The sequence below is a fragment of the Neolamprologus multifasciatus genome, chromosome 3 (assembly GCF_963576455.1).
Source record: "Neolamprologus multifasciatus chromosome 3, fNeoMul1.2, whole genome shotgun sequence".
Taxonomy (NCBI): domain Eukaryota; kingdom Metazoa; phylum Chordata; class Actinopteri; order Cichliformes; family Cichlidae; genus Neolamprologus; species Neolamprologus multifasciatus.
In genome coordinates this window covers 35,828,802-35,849,277 of record NC_140441.1, presented here as the reverse complement: position 1 = coordinate 35,849,277, position 20,476 = coordinate 35,828,802, and the positions used below count along the sequence as shown (strand labels likewise).

The window sequence follows — 20,476 nt, the reverse complement described above, 5'->3', positions numbered from 1 at the left end:
AAAGACCTGACACGGTGCTTTGACAACTTGGCAATCATGTCAAATATTTGTCACTGTAAGAATTTCCACCCCACATTACACAAGATAAGATAAAACTTTATTAATCTCTCGGGTGGGTTCCTCTGCGAAATTCAGTAAAGATTGGCGCCCAAACAAGGACTTGAACCCTGGATCCTTAGATTAAAAGTTTGATGCTCTAGCAACTGAGCTATCCGGGCTCAATATACAAACACTAATAGTGTATTAATGTAATAGGCTGACTCTGCAATGTATAAGCAGCCATAGTCAGCCAAGTCATAATCAAAGCAACAAACAACTCATGTTTTGATGAAACTGCAAACCCTCCTGGTCAATAATCACATAAGCTGTACATGCAGGAAGCAAAGACTGATAAAGGAGCACAACATTCAGACAAATCCAAGACATAATGAAATGAACCACAATAACAGTGTATGCATAAATCAGGTGTCAGTGAACACTTAACAATCACAGATCTTTAGAACCACAGCCAGATAACAATTTTTCCCCAAATAAATGTGTAGATTTTAGCTAAATATATATTATAGAATCAACACATGGGCATTTCAGATTTCACACAGGTGGTTGGTTGTTACACTCTGGAAATGTGAGTGTTATGGACCCTCTGTGTGTGTATGGGGTTAAAATGATGCCACCTTAAAATGAAACTGAAAATAATTAACACGAAAATGTTGTATCGAAAGGGGAAAAAATGAAACTGAAAAAAAGGTGAACTGAAACCGTAAATGTGCAAATAAATTTTTTTTCTATTATTAACTAAGTTTTGAAACCTACATCTTTGTGGGTTTTTTTGCTTACATCTTTTTTTCCAATTTCAGTTTGCTGGTAATGTTGCTGTACGAATGAGTATTACGGCCACATTAAGAAAAACTATTATAGATAACATTGAAAATAAAGTTTCAATTTTGAGATTAAAATCGTAATTCAATTGAGAAAAAAGTCCAAATGTGGAGATTACAGTTGTTTCAAGACAAACTGCAACAGTTGCTATACCCTCTGAGTTAATGTAATTGTGCTTCAGAATCCGTTTAGTCTCAATGCAGGAAATGATTTCTCTTTTAGCACATAAACACTGTGTGGTGATCAACAATAGGGCCTTGAAAAACTGAACTGAACCATCAGTTGATGGAAATGTTTATTATTAAACTCCTCGCCTTCATCTGTTGGAAGTTTAACAGGTACACGTCCCTCACTCATCCTCAAAAGCAGATACAACAGATGCTCCTGCCTTGGTTTGAAGACACCTGCATGCATACTTAGAAAATCCATCTGTACATGTCAGTAAGTGTCTCACATTATCATTATCTGCACAATATTCACCCATATCAGCCAAATCAGCCTCAAACTGTTTGTCGATTCCACTAATCAAAACTCTATTTCTGGGAAAAAGTCTTCTTGCTGGTTAATAGCAAAGAAAGAAACTGTTGGTAGATCCACTTTTTACAACGAATCATCCATCAGTAAAAATCTAACTCAGTTCCAAAACAACAAATTCAAGATTCATATAAAAAATCCAACCCTGCAGGGATCAAACATCTGATCAAACACCAGGGTTGGACACAGACTTTCTAATCTGACATCACAAAGTTATTCTGAAACTGTAAATCTAATTAAAAACTCCCCAAAACTACTATGAGAAAACCCTTAAAAGGTTCAATGATAGAAGGAAAATCCTTTACATGTAAAATCAACAGAGGTTCCTGATAAATAGACTAATAAATGAAGAATAACTGAACAGTTTCTGAGTCATGAGTAAAATTTCAGTGAATATGAATCTCCAGGAGGTAAAAAGGGTTGGAGCTCAGCATCAGTCAGAAGAGGAAGATGAAGTGATGAAGAAGAGTGTTCAGTGGAAAAAGGCCTGTGAGCTCATGTAAATGCTGCTTCTGCTGTAAGACAGACATAAAAATGCATAAATGCTCCATGATTTTCATTTCTATCCATCATCTTGAACACTGACTATAAATGTGTTCACTTCATTATTGTGTGATTTGGTTTCTTCTCGTGTCTCCTTCAGTGCAAATAAAGGACTGTTAGAGTGTGTGCTGTGTGTTTTTCTGAAGCATGACAATCCTTTCCAACAAGTATTTCCAGCTGTTTGTCTCCACTCTGCACTTTAGTCTTTCTTCCTGTCATGTCTATGTTTGTCCACCAGGTGTCTCCCTCAGCTCATTTTCTCCAAATCAGAAGCATCAGATTTGTGGAGACGCTCTGCCTGCCAGACACAGCTCAGGGCAAAGAAACATGTCTATCCTCCACAATATACAGGCCTGTATCATTTAGTTCAACAGTCCCCAACCTTTTGTGTGTCACCGACCGGCTATTAAGGTGTTGTGGATAAATACAACAAAATAAAACCAGTATTGGTACAAAAAAATGTTTTCTTCTCTTGCTGCCTGGTACCAGTCTGGGGCCCGGGGGTTGGGGAACACTGATTTGTTTTTTTATATTTAAATGTATAAATAACTGAGTGTGATCAAGCTTTTCATCTCAAAAAGACATTAAATGTCATCACTGTAGATACAATAATAATAATAATAATGATAATATGATATCAAAAACCTCAAGGATTTAATTTTTTTGCTGCATTTTAAAAGTTCAAACCTCAAAGACATTAAGTTTACAGTCATATATGATCAAGAAAATCAACAATCTTCACATTTCAGAAACTGGAACCAGCTTTAAATGTGACTAAAATAATGATAAAACAATAAATTCTCTAATCATTGACTAACTGACGAATCACTGCAGCTCCAATATATTGTTGCATTTGACAACCCACTACAGCAACTACAGAATAAAACCACTAACCAGACTGATGACAGATTTCAAACATGCTGAATATGAAGAGTAGTATCATTTAAACTCACATGATTATCAGCCATAAGAACAAATTCAGATTTATATTGATGTAAGGTATATAAATGTAAGTACAGTTTGAATCAGTGCAATATTATTTTCACACATCAATGGACCACTGAACTTCTCAGCTTCTAAAATGTAAAGCCTCATTTAGAAACTACACAAGTACATATAATGGTCAGGGATCAACATGAACCTGTCTTCTCTGTTTGACTTTAATCAACTCTGCAGTGGCTCCAAATCCAAGACAAAGTCCAGCATAGAGCGGCTGAGTGAATGTGGTCTGGACTCTGTGGAGGAGAGTCATGGTTTCAGAGACGCTGTAGAAAGACAGAATACCTGCTCTGTGATCCAGGTACACTCCTACTCTGGAGGACCGAGGACCTGAGAGGACAGTTCGGACATCGTTGTGCCAAAATTGAAAATTGTTTGTGTTACAGTTTAATGCCCAAGATTTCTCTTTATATCCAAATCCACATTCATTTGAGCTTCCTGCTCTGCTGATATTCTTGTATGCGACTGCTACTAAAACTATTCCCCCTCTCCACTCCACCTCCCAGTAACAACGTCCAGTCAGACTCTCTCTACTCAGGACCTGAGGCCATACAGTGAATCTATCTGGATGATCAGAATAAGACTGTTGTTGTTCCATAATTGTTACTTTTCTTTTCCCATCAGATAATAACAGATGTGTGTTTGCTGTGTTTGGATCCAGTGTGATTTCATGTGAATGTTTTAAGAATTCAGCTCTGGTCTTTGGCTCTGGTGGTGACAGTAAAACATCCTCTTCAGTGACTGTCAGTGAGATGTTTGTCCATTCCTCTCTCAGAATGTCCTGTAGTTTATCTCTGGTCTCTGACACAGCTGCTGTCACATCCTCAAAGTAGCTCAGAGGACGAATATTGATGCTGGATGAGTGTGTAGACTCACTGAGTGCTGACAGTGAGGGGTAGTTGTGTAGAAACTGGTTGTGATCCTCTGTGTGTGAGAGCTGCTCCAGCTCGCCGTCTCTCCTCTTCAGCTCAGCGATCTCCTGCTCCAGCTTCTCCTGAAGCTCTTTGACTCGACTCACTTCAGTTTCCTGCTGGGATCTGACCTGCTGCTTCACATCAGAGCTTCTTTTCTGGAGGAGACGGATCAGCTCAGTGAACATCTTCTCACTGTCCTCCACTGCTTTATCAGCAGAGCCATTGATGGCCTCCACCTCCTGTTGAAGCAGCTTCACATCTTTCTCTCGCTCCTGGATTCTCTGCTGGATGTTTAGTCGTCTCACCTCGAGCTCCTTCTGCTTCTCAGTCCTTTCTGCTGCAGCTGGGACTGTTTCATGGCCTTTATGTTCATCCATTGTGCAGAGATAACAGATACTCTGCTGATCAGTACGACAGAAAATCTTCATCACCTCATCATGACGAGAGCAGATGTTCTCCTGAAGCTTCTTGGAGGGGGCCACCAGCTTGTGTTTCTTTAGTGGAGCTGCATCATAGTGAGGTTGGAGGTGTTTCTCACAGTAAGAGGCTGGACAAGATAAACAGGACTTGATTGCTTTCAGCTTCCTCCCAGTGCAGACATCACAGGCCACATCTTCAGGTCCAGCATAGCAGTGATCAGCTGGAGCAGCTTGGAGTCCAGTCTTCTTCAGCTGCTCCACTAAAGCTGCAAACATGACGTTTTTCTCCAGGACAGGCCTCGGTGTGAAAGTCTTCCTGCACTGAGGGCAGCTGTGGATTCCCTTCCTGTCCTCTTCATCAAAGTGGGATTTAATACAGTTCATGCAGTAGCTGTGTCCACAGGTTGTAGTCACCGGATCCTTCAGTAGATCCAAACAGATGGAACAAGAGAAGGTTTCTCGGTCCAGCTGAACTCCTTTCTGCGCCATTTCTCCTCTCAGTGTCAGTGACTGTGTGAGTTTCTCTTCCTTAAAACTGAAACTAGTCTGAGCTCTGATCTCAACAAAATGTTTCTGCAGTGAATGGAGCCTGTCAGCTCTTACACGTGACCACATGTTGGTTACACCCATCTTCAAAGTGCAGATCTGAAGGGGAGGGAACGAGGAAACACGTGGACAGAGAGGAGGTGCTGTGTTTAAGAGCAGGAAGAAGAGGGAGGGTTATCAGGCTGTGCTTCACTCCAGGAAGAGGAGCAGTTTGTTTAACCATTTTATTTACTGCTCACCTCAACGTTTAAACTTGTTAACCTTTTCTTCTATATAAATAAATGAAAAGTCCAACATTAGTGAACTCTGGACATAAATGTCTCATGGTTATAGTCACATGACCAGATTCTAAACTTGTAACTGTCAGAACAGCAGAGGCTGCTGCATTAATTAAAGCATATATAAAGCAGTGTTCCTGCAAAAAATAAATATCTCAAAAAAAAAAATCTTGCATTTTGTTTTGTTTTTGCATTTATAATCACTGCCGCAACAGAAATAACCATGCTTTTTATATAAGAATACAAGTTTTTTCCTCTTTTTCCACCTGTTGCGAGCAGCACTTTGTCCCCTTTACCGCCACATGTTCCTTCTTCATACAAACACAAACCATTCTTATCTCTGCACTTCTCTTTCACCAACACTTATACACTAACAAACACACACTTTCTCTCTCTTGTCTTTCTTTCCAAAGCTCTTCTGGAAGTCTTGCTGATTTCAGGTAATTATTATCTTCACTTTACTGTCTCTCACTGTCAAAAACACTCTAATTGTTTGTGAGCATGGAAGTGCCTTTGCCAGCCCCACATCTATTGTTTGGTCTTTTTGTTTATCTTCCTAATGTAGTAGAGTTGAAATGGCTGCTCAGTGAGACAAAGGGAGAGCAGAAGATGACATTTTTCTTGCAGACATGCTTGTGGCTCAAGAAAAAGTGAATATCTGTTTTATATAATTTAGACATAAAATACTTATGAAACTAAACATTGTGAATTCCAGAGTGAAATTTGTGTAATAGTCTGAAGAGTATTTCATGGTTCTCATGCAGTGGTCACTTTTTATCATGAAAGGCAAAGGAAACTAAGTGCAGAGCAGCATCTGCTAAAGGCAGTAGACTCCATGTTTGTTGGGTGGAGAGAGATCCTGAAGGACGTCCGCTGTTAAAAAGAAGCAGAAGAGGAAAGACACGAAAACAGTTTTCATCTAAAACTAGTCCATCTTCCAGAGGTCGTCTAATCTCCAAGATTATTAATGCTAAACCAAATCAACAGTCAAGTATCTTTTGTCATTAAGTGTATTTTAAACTAAATTCAGCTTTCTATTAGCTGAGCAGCATATAGTACTGTATTTATTTACTCACTGTGGAAACATGGACCCTCACACTGGGTTGGGCTTATAGTGCATATCCCTCCTGTATTCTGGTCTGTGTTGAAGATAATAGTCTCTGTTTTTAAAACATTTTCTATTAAAATGTTTTAAATGATGCTGTTAGGACTAGTGGATGAATCTGTTACATAAGTGATTGACTTCATGTGTTTGAAATATACTTTTACTGTCAGACTAGAGCACTGAAAACACATCATGAGATGTTCACTTGAATCTCAGTAACTTTAGTGCTCAGACAATCAAAAGATATCAAGTAGAAACTGAGTGTGAAGCAGCAAAGTTCCCGTCATTATTTTTAAAGTGACTGAACTTTAAGCTCAAAATCTTCTCTGTCATTAAACCTGCTTTACAAAAACCCCACTTAACAAAGTCTCGTCTTATTCTCACTGCTTTGATCGAGACTTGTTAGACATGGTGATTTCTGTTTATTATGTAATAACTTTTATACAATAAGACAATGTAAAAAACATCTGCTGTAGAAATGTAAAATTGCCTTAAATCATGAGGAGGCCATTCTGTATTATTTCTGTAATCAATATATATTTTTCTCTTTCCTCCCTTGTGTCTGTTCTTGTTCACAGTATTATACGTTCTGTCTTTTACTTTCAGTGTGCTTGTGTTTAAGTCACTCTTGTAGAATCATCTCGTCCGTGTTTCCTATGTTGACAAGCTTGCCGTGTGTGTGCGTGTTTTAGTTTCACTTCCCCTGCGGTGTCATTATGCTAATTTGTGTCAGTTGTTTCCTCATGTGTTTCCACTTTCCCTAATCTCCTTTGTGTGCATTTAGTCCGTGTGCCTTCTTTCAGTCTTTACCCGATCGTCTGTGTTACCTCCTTCCATGTAGTCACAGTTCTCATACAGAAAGTAGAAGAGCTACAGAAGAATCTGACATTTCAGCAGACGTTTTTTCACCAGAGCAAAATCACAAAGTGAAGCTGTTGTGGAAGCAGAGGAGATAGTCAAATCAGCCTGGCCATTTAGTGAGGGAGAGTTTCTGAAGAGCTGCGTGATGAAGGTGCGCGACGTCTTGTGTCCAGACAAAATGCAGATATTGGCAAATGTGAGCTTGAGTAGAAATACGGTTGCTGATCGGGTTTGTGAGATGACCACTGATTTAAGAACAGAGATGAGTGAAAGAAGCAAATACTTTATAGCATACTCTCTTGCTGTGGATAAAAGTACAGACATGATGGACATTACACAGCTGGCCATCTTCATCCATGAAGTGAACTCCAATATGCCCGTTTCAGAGGAAATATTGGACATTAAATCGATGCACGGTACAATGATAGGAAAAGACATGTTTGAAAACTTATGACGGTTATTAGAAGTTATTCTTTATTCTAAGTGTATTTATTCTGAAACAATATTCCTGTCTGTTTTTATTCATATTTATGTTCAAAAAAACATTGTTTTAGTGTTTTCAATAAATGCTAGTGATGTGACGTTCTGTATCGAGGCTTCGAAGCTTGTGTCGAGTAATTGAGGGGGCGTTTCCGCGATGCGCGTATCGAGGCTTGCTTCATTTATGGGAGGAGCTGAAAATGATGACGTCCGAAGCCTCGCTGCCCGGCTGTACCACGTGACTGGTTCAGGAAGTGGTTCGAACTTTGCCGCGAGATATGACAGCGATATAAACCCCTCAGACTTCATTCAAAATGTTGGTGTTTGATGGAGAGTTGCAGTTAGTGAGAGTTTGGAGACAGTTTGGAGGTTTATGAGAGTGAGGAGAGAATGTCAGGAGAGAATGGAGCCAGCTAAGAAGAGGAGGATGTCCTCCCCTGTGTGGGAACATTTTGATTTTATTCCTCCCAACAAGGTGTGTAAATTTCTACAGAAGATGCATTTTCATAATACTGATGGTGCAATACAATTTATGTTAAGCTGTCTTTACTTTTGTACAAGGTGAAGTGTTTGCTATTGTAGCCGGTCTGGCCTAAAACTCTTATTGCCGTTAGTTCTCTGTGTTGTGTTGTGCGAATGACCAGAGGAGTCAGCTCTCACTTTGCCAGCTGGATGGATTTATTCTCCCAGAACTCTCCTCAGCGGGGCCTCTAGGCGACTCTCTTCAACGGGGTCTCTAGGCGACTGAGGTGCAACATCACAATAAATCCAATTAACAAATAATACTGCTAAAATGTATTTATAATCATATATAACAAACGAAAATGCACTGCATCGTGAACATATAGTGACAATTACCTCATCAACAAAATTATACTTTAGGGAGACTTCATTTACCAGTGGCAATTTTACATATTTTTTTAGTTACATATATCTAACAGCAAGTTGAAACAGTGAACATGAATCACAAACAAACAAAAGATATAATCAGTTCACATGACACAAAAATAAAGGAGGGAGCTCACACACCTGTTTAAAATAAAAACAAAACAGTACAACAACTTCACTTTACTGGACTTCTGCATGAACACCTTCAAGGGAGAGAGAAGGATAGCGGACCACATGAGAAGCCACGTGCATGCTCCTATGCTCTCATCTGAGATTAGCTAACTAGCATGTTACAATAAAGTGCTGTACTTGGCAGAGAAACAATAATTCACACTAAAACATCGAACAGAACTGTGAGACAAAATGCACAAAGGGAACAAGCAGTGTTTGAATTACTTTTAGTTACTTTAACTGTGTTTATTCGCTCTGTAACTGAGAACACTAGCGTACACTCACCTCTCCTCAACGGGGCCTCTAGGCGACTGAGGAAAATAGCGCGCAGCTACAGGAAGTGACTTCGTGGGAAGTCAAAGGTCACACAAACAAAATAAAAGCTCCCAAAATATAAATACAGAAAATAAACATATATAAATAAACACATATACATAACCAATACTGACAAAGCAAGATAACACTGCAGGATGGATCTTTGGTGAAATATAAATTATTTTTTAATACACCCGTTACATCCACCCCTCCTAGATTTCACCAAAATCCAGAACAGTCAGGTGAACAATCTAATTGGAACACAGGGACAAACCTACAGAATTTATGGCTCCTGGGCACGGGTTTAAACCTCCGAGCTATAAGCTCTAGTCTCAGCTGTATAAGCCACCTACCAGATAGGTTCAGAAAGAGCATGAGGGTGATCAGGCCTCAGCCTTTCTTAGATCAGTGTGATGCCATTTACACCACACACATTCCCGGCCATCCACACACATCAATACCTTAAAAACACACTATGTATTTAATTGTGCCATAATGATACTGTCCCCTAGAATCAAAATACAGAAAGATCTCTAAACACCTGGGTTTACTTAAAACAGCCTAAGAAGAGACTGAGACCTTCTGCTAACTGAATTTGCCAAACGCTTAAAGCCAAAAGGCTTCTGAACCATGGACTCAATGAGTCGATTAACTCTTTTACTGACTCGGCCGGCTCACGTCATGACAACATTGTCCGGGCCTGCCCGTGGCTGTCCTTGTGGACCCACATCATGACACACATCCGTTGGAGGCATCTGCGCGTCGGCGACATGCACTGGGGCTACTGGTAGGGGCTTGGTGTGTGCATCACAATCTGTGTCTGATGGATGCGAGTGAGTGAGTGCAGTTTCTGAAAATGTATCTAACACAGACAGGGAGTCTAAGTCAGGTTCTGCTACCAAACTGTCCAAGTCTGTGTCTCTGTCTGGGCAGTCCTCTCCTACCAGGGAACACTGGGTTGAATCCCCTGCAACCACCTCTGTAGCTTGTTGACTTGTCTTGCCCAATCCTGAGAGTCCCTCACTCAGGGTCTCCTGACTCTCATCATCATCTGAGTTGATCCAAGCACTGGTCCTGTCCTCTGCAGTCTCCTCATCCAAGGAATCTAACTGGTCTGACACACATGACCCTCCCTCTGATCCAGTGTCACACAGTTCAGCGGTCACTACTGGCAGGAAGCTGATATTTAAAACCAGGTTGCGATGTACCACCTTTATGTTGCCTCTGCCATTTTCCAACTTGTATGTGTGAGTCTGCAGATTTCTGTCTCTGACTGTGTACACTGTTGCATCCCACTTGTCAGCAAGTTTCTTCTTTCCTCTTTCACCCTTATTTGCAATGAGTACTCTGTCTCCTATGTTCAGATGAGTGCCCTTTACTTTTCTGTTATATCCTTTTGCCTGTTTGTCTTGTTCCTTGATGGCATGAGTCTGGGCAATCTTAGCTGCCTTATGAAGATGTGACATGAGTGTTTTCACATAACTTTTTTGATCCACAACTACAGGATCACAGAGCACCTGTTTAAACATCACATCAACGGGGAGCCTCGGGATGCGGCCAAACATGAGCTGAATTGGGGCAAAGCCCGTGGTCTCATGTACAGTTGCATTATATGCAAATGTCAGACTCTGTATTTGTTGAGGCCACTTGTTCTTTTCTCTGAGGGGCAAGGACCTAAGCATGTTGCCAAGTGTCCTATTAAACCTCTCAGTCCCTCCATTTCCCATGGGATGGTATGCCGTAGTATGGGATTTGGAGACCCCCGAGAACTTGAGCAGTTCTGCCAAGAGCTCACTTTCAAAATTTGCCCCCTGATCGGAGTGAATCCGCTCAGGAAACCCATACACACAGAAAACATGGTCCCATAGTTTCTTAGCCACCTGCCTTGCAGTCTGGTTTGTGCAAGGGAAGGCATGGGCTAGCTTAGTGAAATGATCCGTAAGGACAAGAACATCTACTGAGCGTTGCTTACTATCCTCCGCACTCCAAAAATCCAAACACACCAGCTCCATAGGGGCGGAGGTTCTGATGCTCTCAAGTGGGGCTCGAGCAGAGGGTTCTGGTGTTTTGGCCAGGATGCATCTTTGACAACATTTGACATACTCTTTTATATCAGACTCCATCTTCGGCCAAAAGAACCGTTGTCTTGCCAGATATAAAGTCTTCGCTTGCCCCTGATGTCCTGCAATATCATGGACACCATTCAATGCCTTTGCTCTGAGACTGTCAGGCAAAACAAACTGATGTCTCCTTTGTTTACTCAGGGGTTCTTTTGTGATCCAATAGAGAACTCCATTTTGGATCCTAAGCCTTTCCCACTGTTTAAATAACACCATGGCTTTTGCATCAAATCCTACCCTTTCACGCCTGGAAGGTCGCCTTCTCCTTGTGACAAATGGTAAGATCTTTGAAAATACTGGGATCAAGTTCCTGGCTATGCTGGAGTTCCTCTAGTGTGGACACAGGAAATGACTCCTGTCCTGGCAACACTAGGTCCTGAACTGACTGGAACAGTTCCACAGCCCTTGTTTCAGCAGCCAGATCCCACTCACTGTGAAAATCCAGGATTGCTTTAACATCCATAGCATCACACCCAGGCTGAGACGAGGGCGGCTGCAGTCCTGTGGTGCGGAAAGGTGGTGTGTCCACGCGTTGACCTTGGACCTTCAACCGGAATGCATTTTGTATTCCCTCAGAACTGACACTCTCAGATTCAGCAAGGAGGTGACTGTACTGCTCTGTGATCAGCCTATGGCTGACTGTTGTTGCAAAGGGGTCTCTGCTGAGAGCATCAGCTACGACGTTCTTGGTACCAGGTATGTGCTTCAGATCAAACGTGTAAGGAGCAAGCTTGGACACCCAGCGCTGCTCACAAGCATCAAGCTTTGGTTTTGTCATGATGTAGGTGAGAGGGTTGTTATCTGTCCACACTGTAAAGGGATGACCTCTTAGCCAGTGACTGAACTTCTCACACACACTCCATTTCAATGCCAAAAACTCTAGCCTGTGGGCTGGGTACTTTTTCTGTGAATTGCTCAGGGTCTTATTTGCAAAAGCAATTGGACGAGCTTTCTGCTGTCCAGCTGGTATTTGTGACAATACAGCACCGAGCCCATCTAATGAAGCATCAATGGACAATATCAAAGGCAAAGAAAAGTCTGGATGTGTAAGGACTACACAATTCAACAGCTTCTCTTTCAGATTAGACAGAGCTGCGTCACATTCATCTGTCCAGTCAGAGGGCTTCAGCTTTCTGTATACACCAGCATTGGTGCCTGTTTTAACTCTCCCTCTCCTCTTTTGTCCAGCAGTGAGGGCAAACAAAGGCTTGGCCATAGAGGAGCAGCTAGGGATGAAATGCTGATAGTAGAATATCCTCCCCAGGAATGACTTAATCCTCGGGGTGCAGCCATCATCCTCCATCAATTCAGCCTTTGTCATCTTTGCTATGACCTCAACCTTTGCTGGGTCCACAGCCACTCCATTGCCATTTATAATGTGGCCTAAAAACTTGACTGATGACCTCATTAAGTGGCATTTCTTAGGACTTAGTTTGAGGTTATGGATGCGCAAGCACTGAAACACAGTCTCTAGCCGCTCCAAGGCCTCTTCTTCTGTCCGAGCAAATACAAGCAGGTCGTCGAGATAGCACAGCAGACTACTGAAGTTCAGATCCCCAAAAATACTGAGCATCATTCGCATGAATGAGGCGGGGCTGTTAGAGAGTCCTTGGGGCATTCTGTTGTACTCGAACAATCCCATTGGGGTTGTAAATGCTGTGTATTTCTTGTCTTCCTCTGTCATAGGGATGTTATAAAATCCCGAGGTCAGATCCATGGTGCTGAAGTAGGTATTTCCACCCAATGCAGCAAGGCAGTAAGACTGGTGTGGCAGTGGGTGTGCATCTTTGAGGGTCCTTGCATTCAGCCATCTGAAGTCAGTGCAGATTCTTAAACTACCATCCTTTTTCCACACTAAAACCAGTGGAGAGGCATACTCGCTCACGGACCTTCTGATGATTTCCTGTTCTTCCATTTCAGACAACACTTGTCGCAGCTTTTGGTAATGTGCTGGAGGGACTCGGTGGTAAGGAAGGCGGAATGGCCTCTCATCAGTGAGCCTGATGCGGTGTACAAAGCCTTTGGCCTTGCCACAGTCATGTGTATGCTTGGAGAAAATTTCATTGTACTTCTCAAGCATTTTAACCAATTTCTCCTTCCCCCCTTGACCAACATGGCACAGGTCAATATCAATTTCACTGACCCCAACCTGTTTTAGTCTCTGTTTAAGATCAGTGAGGTGGCCATCATCCCTCTCCTCCTCCTGCACAGATTTCTGGGGTCGACAGGTGCCCTGGAAAACTTCAAAATCCTCAACAGCAACACAAGGGGACACGTCAGCAAACTTACTGTTTCTTTTCAGGGTGACTGGTTTATCCAACAGGTTAGTGACCTTCATGGGAACCCACCTATCACCCCACAATGGCGTTATAATGCGGCCAACCATGATGTTACGTGGCATGGACTTTGATGAAGTGGCTTCAACAATCACTGTGCTCCCTGGTGACATAGAAACATTACTCGGCAGCTTGCCCCAGACTAGATGCTCTTGTCTTGCTAACAAGGTGACTGACTGCTGAAGCTTGACTGTGCCAATCTTGTCTGGGAGTTCTTCACCTCTCCATCGGGATGAATTAGCCATGAGGTCAAGAAACTGCTCACACTCTGGGGGACAACCGCCACCGGACACGAGGCACCAATAGTCATTGGTTATTTTCAACTGATGCATGAGAAACCGGATGACATTTGTGCCAATGATTATATCATCACGTTGACCTGGCACTACAAGGATGGGAACAATACAGGTCTCTCCATACAGTCTCATTTCAACTTCATACATGCATTTGGGCTTGGTAAGTGTGCCACCACAGCCTACTAGCACTATTTCTTGAGGCAGGGGAGTGGGTTCTGGCAGTATATTCTCACTCAGCATACTCTGTTCTGCTTGCTCACTGAGTGTGCACGCCATGGAACCAGAGTCAAGCATACCCTGCATGTGGTGTCTGTTATTAATGCTGACAGGAGTGTAAAACAGTTTGTCAAATGGGCCAACTCTCTGTGTGTTTTGTACTACCACCTTAACACCATCTGGTGCGGCTGCACATGCTTTAATGTAATGCTTTTCAACATCATCACTGCCGAGGGTTTCAACATCTGTGCCCACACATCCCCTCACCAAATGCGGGCCAGCTGGGTGTCATGAGGTTGGGAGGCAGGGTGCCTTTGAATAGGTGAGCGACGAGGGCAGTTTCTCTTAATATGGTTTGGCTCAAAGCATGCAAGGAATAGGTGTTTCTGCCTACAATGCGCAAGGGTAGAATGTTCAGGGGACTGGCATACTCTACAACATCTGGGTCGGGCCTGACCTGGAGGAAGCTGCTTGTCTGCAACCTGGTTATTCTGCGACAAAGCATGGTCAAAAAGGCTGATTAGTAATTTCAGGCAACTGTCGTTACAAGGGGCCTTTACTGTCTCATTTGATCCCGCCTGCACCTGTGTTTCTCCCGGGTGCATTGATGTCGCTAGACCATCAGCTGCAGGGGTCTGGATGTTAGCTTTAACTGGTGTGAGACACTTAGACCTGGGGAGCATACGCTCTTTCATCTCAAGCTGGTACCGATTCACATGCTCCTGAATCTCACTGGCTGTCCACTTATCTGGTGCCTTGAACTTGAAAACAGCAGCAAGGGTGGGATCAGGGCAGTACTTCACAAACATCATGGCTGCCTCCTGGCAGGGATCCTCCATGTGCCGTCCGAGCCTCTTCAGGCTTTCTTCTGCTGCATCAACTGCCTTATTCAGTCTGACCCACCTGTTGAGCTATGTGTGTTATCAGGTCATTTAATGCTGGGTCTGCTGTGGCTGAAGGGTCTGAGAATGATTTACCATTACCACTACTGGAAGATGTGAAACCAAGTATGCGAGTGGAACAGAAAGCTGGGGAGCCTGCACTACGAACTGGTGTACTAGGCAACCCCTCAATTACCCTCCCTCTTCCCATGGCAAAGCTGAACCCGTCACTTGAAACTTTTTCATCATCCATTGTTCTAACATATGTACAATGCAAACAGCAGAATTAAATTTACCTTGTAAACAACAGTCCAAAAAAAAGGGTGCAAGTGTTTCCTAGAACGCTTGGGATTTGTGTTCAAAGCTTACATTACATTGTCCATTACAGCAACATCTGGTGGCCAAACTGATGTTGATCGCGTCTCCACGAACCACGATGAGCAAGTCTGAAGTGGTGTGGATCCGGGTCACGGCACCACTGTAGCCGGTCTGGCCTAAAACTCTTATTGCCGTTAGTTCTCTGTGTTGTGTTGTGCGAATGACCAGAGGAGTCAGCTCTCACTTTGCCAGCTGGATGGATTTATTCTCCCAGAACTCTCCTCAGCGGGGCCTCTAGGCGACTGAGGTGCAACATCACAATAAATCCAATTAACAAATAATACTGCTAAAATGTATTTATAATCATATATAACAAACGAAAATGCACTGCATCGTGAACATATAGTGACAATTACCTCATCAACAAAATTATATTTTAGGGAGACTTCATTTACCAGTGGCAATTTTACATATTTTTTTAGTTACATATATCTAACAGCAAGTTGAAACAGTGAACATGAATCACAAACAAACAAAAGATATAATCAGTTCACATGACACAAAAATAAAGGAGGGAGCTCACACACCTGTTTAAAATAAAAACAAAACAGTACAACAACTTCACTTTACTGGACTTCTGCATGAACACCTTCAAGGGAGAGAGAAGGATAGCGGACCACATGAGAAGCCACGTGCATGCTCCTATGCTCTCATCTGAGATTAGCTAACTAGCATGTTACAATAAAGTGCTGTACTTGGCAGAGAAACAATAATTCACACTAAAATATCGAACAGAACTGTGAGACAAAATGCACAAAAGGAACAAGCAGTGTTTGAATTACTTTTAGTTATTTTAACTGTGTTTATTCGCTCTGTAACTGAGAACACTAGCGTACACTCACCTCTCCTCAACGGGGCCTCTAGGCGACTGAGGAAAATAGCGCGCAGCTACAGGAAGTGACTTCGTGGGAAGTCAAAGGTCACACAAACAAAATAAAAGCTCCCAAAATATAAATACAGAAAATAAACATGTATAAATAAACACATATACATAACCAATACTGACAAAGCAAGATAACACTGCAGGATGGATCTTTGGTGAAATATAAATTATTTTTTAATACACCCGTTACACTATGTGCCAGGGAGCTGGGATATAACAACAACACCTCATCCATGCTTAGGCACTACAGAGCTTTGCATGAGAATAAGGGGAACACCGATTGTGGAGCAAGACCAGTGAGCCATCAAATGCCATGATAATATAGCATGCAGTAATGTTACTAAATGATATAACAATATTATACAACTGTAATAAGTTACGTGTGTGATATTTATATTTGTGCTTTGTTTTTATTGTCTTTCCTCAGGAGAACAATCTCAAATAGATGAAGACCTGGTTAGCATGGTGATTGAGGACTCCCAGCCATTTAGCATTGTGAAGGACAAAGGATTTAAAAGATTTGTTAAATCATTAAATCCTAGCTATGTTCTCCCCACTAAAAAGGTCATAAAAGCAGTGAAAATGTAGTTTTTACAAAATAAAATGTGAACAAGCAGGACTGAGGCCTCAGCCTGTAGCTGTCCATACCTCAATGTTACAAAAGCACAACCACTGTCCATACCCCAACCACACCTCACCTCACAGTAAATGATAATTTCCATTTTAAGCATTTCCAAATGATCATTTTCCACACTGCCAGTATAAATATACACAGTATACTGCCATCACTACAATATACATGTTTTACACACTCCTTTTGTTGTTGACATTTACAGGCTGTGTGCAAAAGGCCACACTCTTCAAATTCATGCTAATATTTTTACGTCCAGTAGGTGTCCTACTAGAGCAAATGAAGCTTCAAGAACCTTTGCGCTGGGGTGAACCAATTGGATGAAAAGCTTCAGTGCTTCATGAAGCTTCATCTGCCCATCACTACTAAATGCTTACCCTGTTTGGCCCTCAACCTAAAGTGTGCTTTGAGTTTTGGCCCCCTGTACAATTAAGTTTGACACCTCTGATCTAGAGCAGCTCCATCCTTCACAGCCTTTGTGATACTGACTCTCCCTGGTGACCAGAAACAAGAGTCCTTCACCAGTCCTGTAAAACAATTGCAAATAATTTTGGATCCACCTCCACCAGAAAATCAACAACTGCAAATCATAACATTGTGGGGGGAAAGCAAAAAGAAGTCAACTAGTACTGCATTGCCAGTGGCACATATTCAGACTTCAGTGGCAAAAGCACCATTTTCCATTTTAATTCATCAACTACTACAACATGCATGTGTTTAGACAGATTTGAAAGAAACAACAAGGCATGTTTAGTCCAGCGGGAAGCTGAAAGGGCGTTACAGTTTTCAAAGACCTGACACGGTGCTTTGACAACTTGGCAATCATGTCAAATATTTGTCACTATAAGAATTTCCCCCCTACATTACACAAGATAAGATAAGATAAAACTTTATTAATCTCTCGGGTGGGTTCCTCTGCGAAATTCAGTAAAGATTGACGCCCAAACAGGGACTTCAACCCTGGACCCTTAGATTAAAAATCTGATGCTCTAGCGACTGAACTATCTGGGCCCAATATACAAACACTAATAGTGTATTAATGTAATAGTCTGACTCTGCAATGTATAAGCAGCCATAGTCAGCCAAGTCATAATCAAAGCAACAAACAACTCATGTTTTGATGAAACTGCAAACCCTCCTGGTCAATAATTACATAAGCTGTACATGCAGGAAACAAAGACTGATAAAGGAGCACAACATTCAGACAAATCCAAGACATAATGAAATGAACCACAATAACTGTGTATGCATAAATCAGGTGTCAGTGAACACTTAACGATCACAGATCTTTAGAACCACAGCCAGATAACAATTTTTTCCCAAATAAATGTGTAGATTTTAGCTAAATATATATTATAGAATCAACACCATGGGCATTTCAGATTTCACACAGGTGGTTGGTTGTTACACTCTGGAAATGTGAGTGTTATGGACCCTCTGTGTGTGTATGGGGTTAAAATGATGCCACCTTAAAATGAAACTGAAAATAATTAACACGAAAATGTTGTATCGAAAGGGGAAAAAATGAAACTGAAAAGATAAGATAAGATAACTCTTTATTGTCATTGCACAGTCATACATAGTACAATGAAATTGGAAAACTGTCCTACGTCGGCACTACATATAACACAACACGACACGATATGACACATCACAATGCAACACAAACAACACAACACAGTATAATAACTTAAAGAAGAATAAGTGTATTTGTATTGCACACTGTTATTATTGCACATTAATTATTATTGCACCTTGTTATAAATATAAATATAATTATTGTTATTGTTTTAAACATTGTTACCTCCCCCCTAAAAAAGTCCGGGGAGGTAGCCAGTCAGGTCAGCTATTTGCATTGATCAGGGCTATTGCCCTGTTGTAAAAGCTGTCCTTAAGTCTATTTGTTCGGGACCTCAGCAGCCTGAACCTCCTGCCGGACGGCAGCAGCTTAAACACCCGATGTCCTGGGTGTGTACAGTCCTGTAGGATGCTGCGGGCCCTCTTGAGACAGCGAGTGCTGTACAGGTCCTTCAGGGAGGGAAGAGGATGTCCAATGATTTTTTGGGCCATATTGATGACCCTCTGGAGTGCCTTTCTGTGTGCTGTGGTGCAGCTGGAGAACCACACACCGATGCAATATGTCAGCACACTGTCAATGGAGCAGCGGTAGAAGACGGTCAGCAGCTCCTTCTTCAGGTCCATTTTTCTGAGGATTCTCAGAAAGTGGAGACGCTGTTGGGCCTTCTTTAAGACCGCAGAGGTGTTAGAGCTCCATTGGAGGTCTGTGTCTATGTGCACTCCCAGAAACTTGAAACTGGAGACCCTTTCCACGCACTCCCCGTTGATGCTGACAGGCTGCAGCTCGGACTTCCTCCTTCTGAAGTCAACTACCAGTTCTTTTGTCTTGATGGTATTAAGGTCCAGGTTGTTATCTACACACCAATCTGACAGCCTCTGAACTTCAGCTCTGTACGCCGTCTCATCTCCCCCAGAGATGAGCCCCACCACGGTGGTATCATCTGCAAACTTGATGACTGTGTTGTCTGGGTGGGTACTAACACAGTCATGTGTGTACAGAGTGTACAGTAGGGGACTCAGTACACAGCCTTGTGGAGAGCCGGTGTTGAGGCTGAGGGCTGAGGAAAGATGAGGCCCCACTCTAACTCTCTGTACACGGTCTGAGAGGAAGTCTCTGATCCAGCGGCAGGTGGTAGAAGGAAGTCCGATTTCCAGCAGTTTAACTATTAGTCTGTCCGGGAGTATCGTATTGAAAGCAGAGCTAAAGTCAACAAAGAGCAGCCTGGCGTAACGGCCCTGCACTTCCAGGTGAGAGATGGTGGTGTGGAGCGTTGTAGCAATGGCATCTTCAGTTGATCTGTTAGCTCTGTATGCGAACTGGAGCGGGTCGAGTGTGGGTGGCAGCCAGGACATGATGTGACGTCGGACCAGTTTCTCAAAGCACTTCATTATAACAGGTGTTAGAGCAACTGGTCGGTAGTCAGTTGAGGCTGCTAATGTTAGTACGCTTTGGCAGTGGGACAATTGTGGCTGACTTTAGGCACGGCGGGATGCAGGACTGGGACAGTGAAGTGTTGAAGATCTTAGTGAAGACCCCAGCCAGCTGGTCTGCACACTCTTTTAGGACCTTTGCAGTTACCCCATCTGGTCCGGCGGCCTTCCTAGGGTTCACTGCCCTCAGTGTGCGCCTCACCTCATATTCCTGCACTATGAGGCTTGGGCTGCTGCTGCTGTCCAATGTTTTTGCTGCTGCTGCCTCTGGTCCCTTCACCTCAAAATGTGCGAAGAAGTGGTTCAGCTCCTCCGCAAGCTCCGCGTTACCCTCAGTCAACGTGGTATTGCAAGGTTTGTAGTTGGTTAAGTGCTGAACTCCCTGCCATACCTGTCGTGAGTTGTTGGTGCTGAAGTGGTCTTTGATCTTTCTCTTGTACGCTGCCTTGGCCTCTCTGATGCCTCTTTTCAACTCAGATCTGGCTGCACTGTACTGCATACCATCACCGGATCTAAAAGCGGCATCACGTTGCTTCAGCAGGACCTGGACCTCTTTAGTCATCCAGGGTTTCTGGTTGGAATACACCCGGAGATGTTTGTCCACAGTGACACTGTTGACACAGAAGTTAATATATGAGAGCACTGATGTTGTGTGCTCTTCAAGGTCCTGATGTTCGAACACGCTCCAGTCCGTGTTTTCAAAACAGTCCTGCAGCTGATGTGATGCACCTTCTGGCCAGATTTTCACAGTTTTTGTGACTGGAGGGGCTCTTCTCCTAATAAGATGCTGTGTC

At 42.6% G+C, this 20,476-nt stretch overlaps 2 protein-coding genes across 2 annotated transcripts in view; both read right to left on the bottom strand.

Moving 5' to 3' along the window:
• Positions 1-1,764: 1,764 nt before the first annotated feature.
• On the bottom strand, positions 1,765-4,800 carry LOC146522871 (tripartite motif-containing protein 16-like). Its single transcript, XM_085154079.1, has one exon. It carries the CDS (start codon positions 4,775-4,777, stop codon positions 3,080-3,082), a length of 1,698 nt encoding a protein of 565 aa, XP_085010205.1. The 5' UTR covers positions 4,778-4,800; the 3' UTR covers positions 1,765-3,079.
• A 14,871-nt stretch (positions 4,801-19,671) lies between these two features.
• The window catches only part of LOC146522870 (uncharacterized), a 1,775-nt gene continuing 970 nt past the window's right edge, over positions 19,672-20,476 (bottom strand). Inside the window, exon 2 of the mRNA XM_085154167.1 lies at positions 19,672-20,469. Within this exon, the coding sequence (XP_085010293.1) occupies positions 19,672-20,469 (798 nt within the window). The remainder of the gene's footprint in view (positions 20,470-20,476) is intronic.

Coding starts and splice junctions, on each gene's coding strand:
- LOC146522871 (XM_085154079.1), bottom strand. CDS start 4,777: ATGGCGCAGAAAGGAGTTCAGCTGGACCGAGAAACCTTCTCTTGTTCC.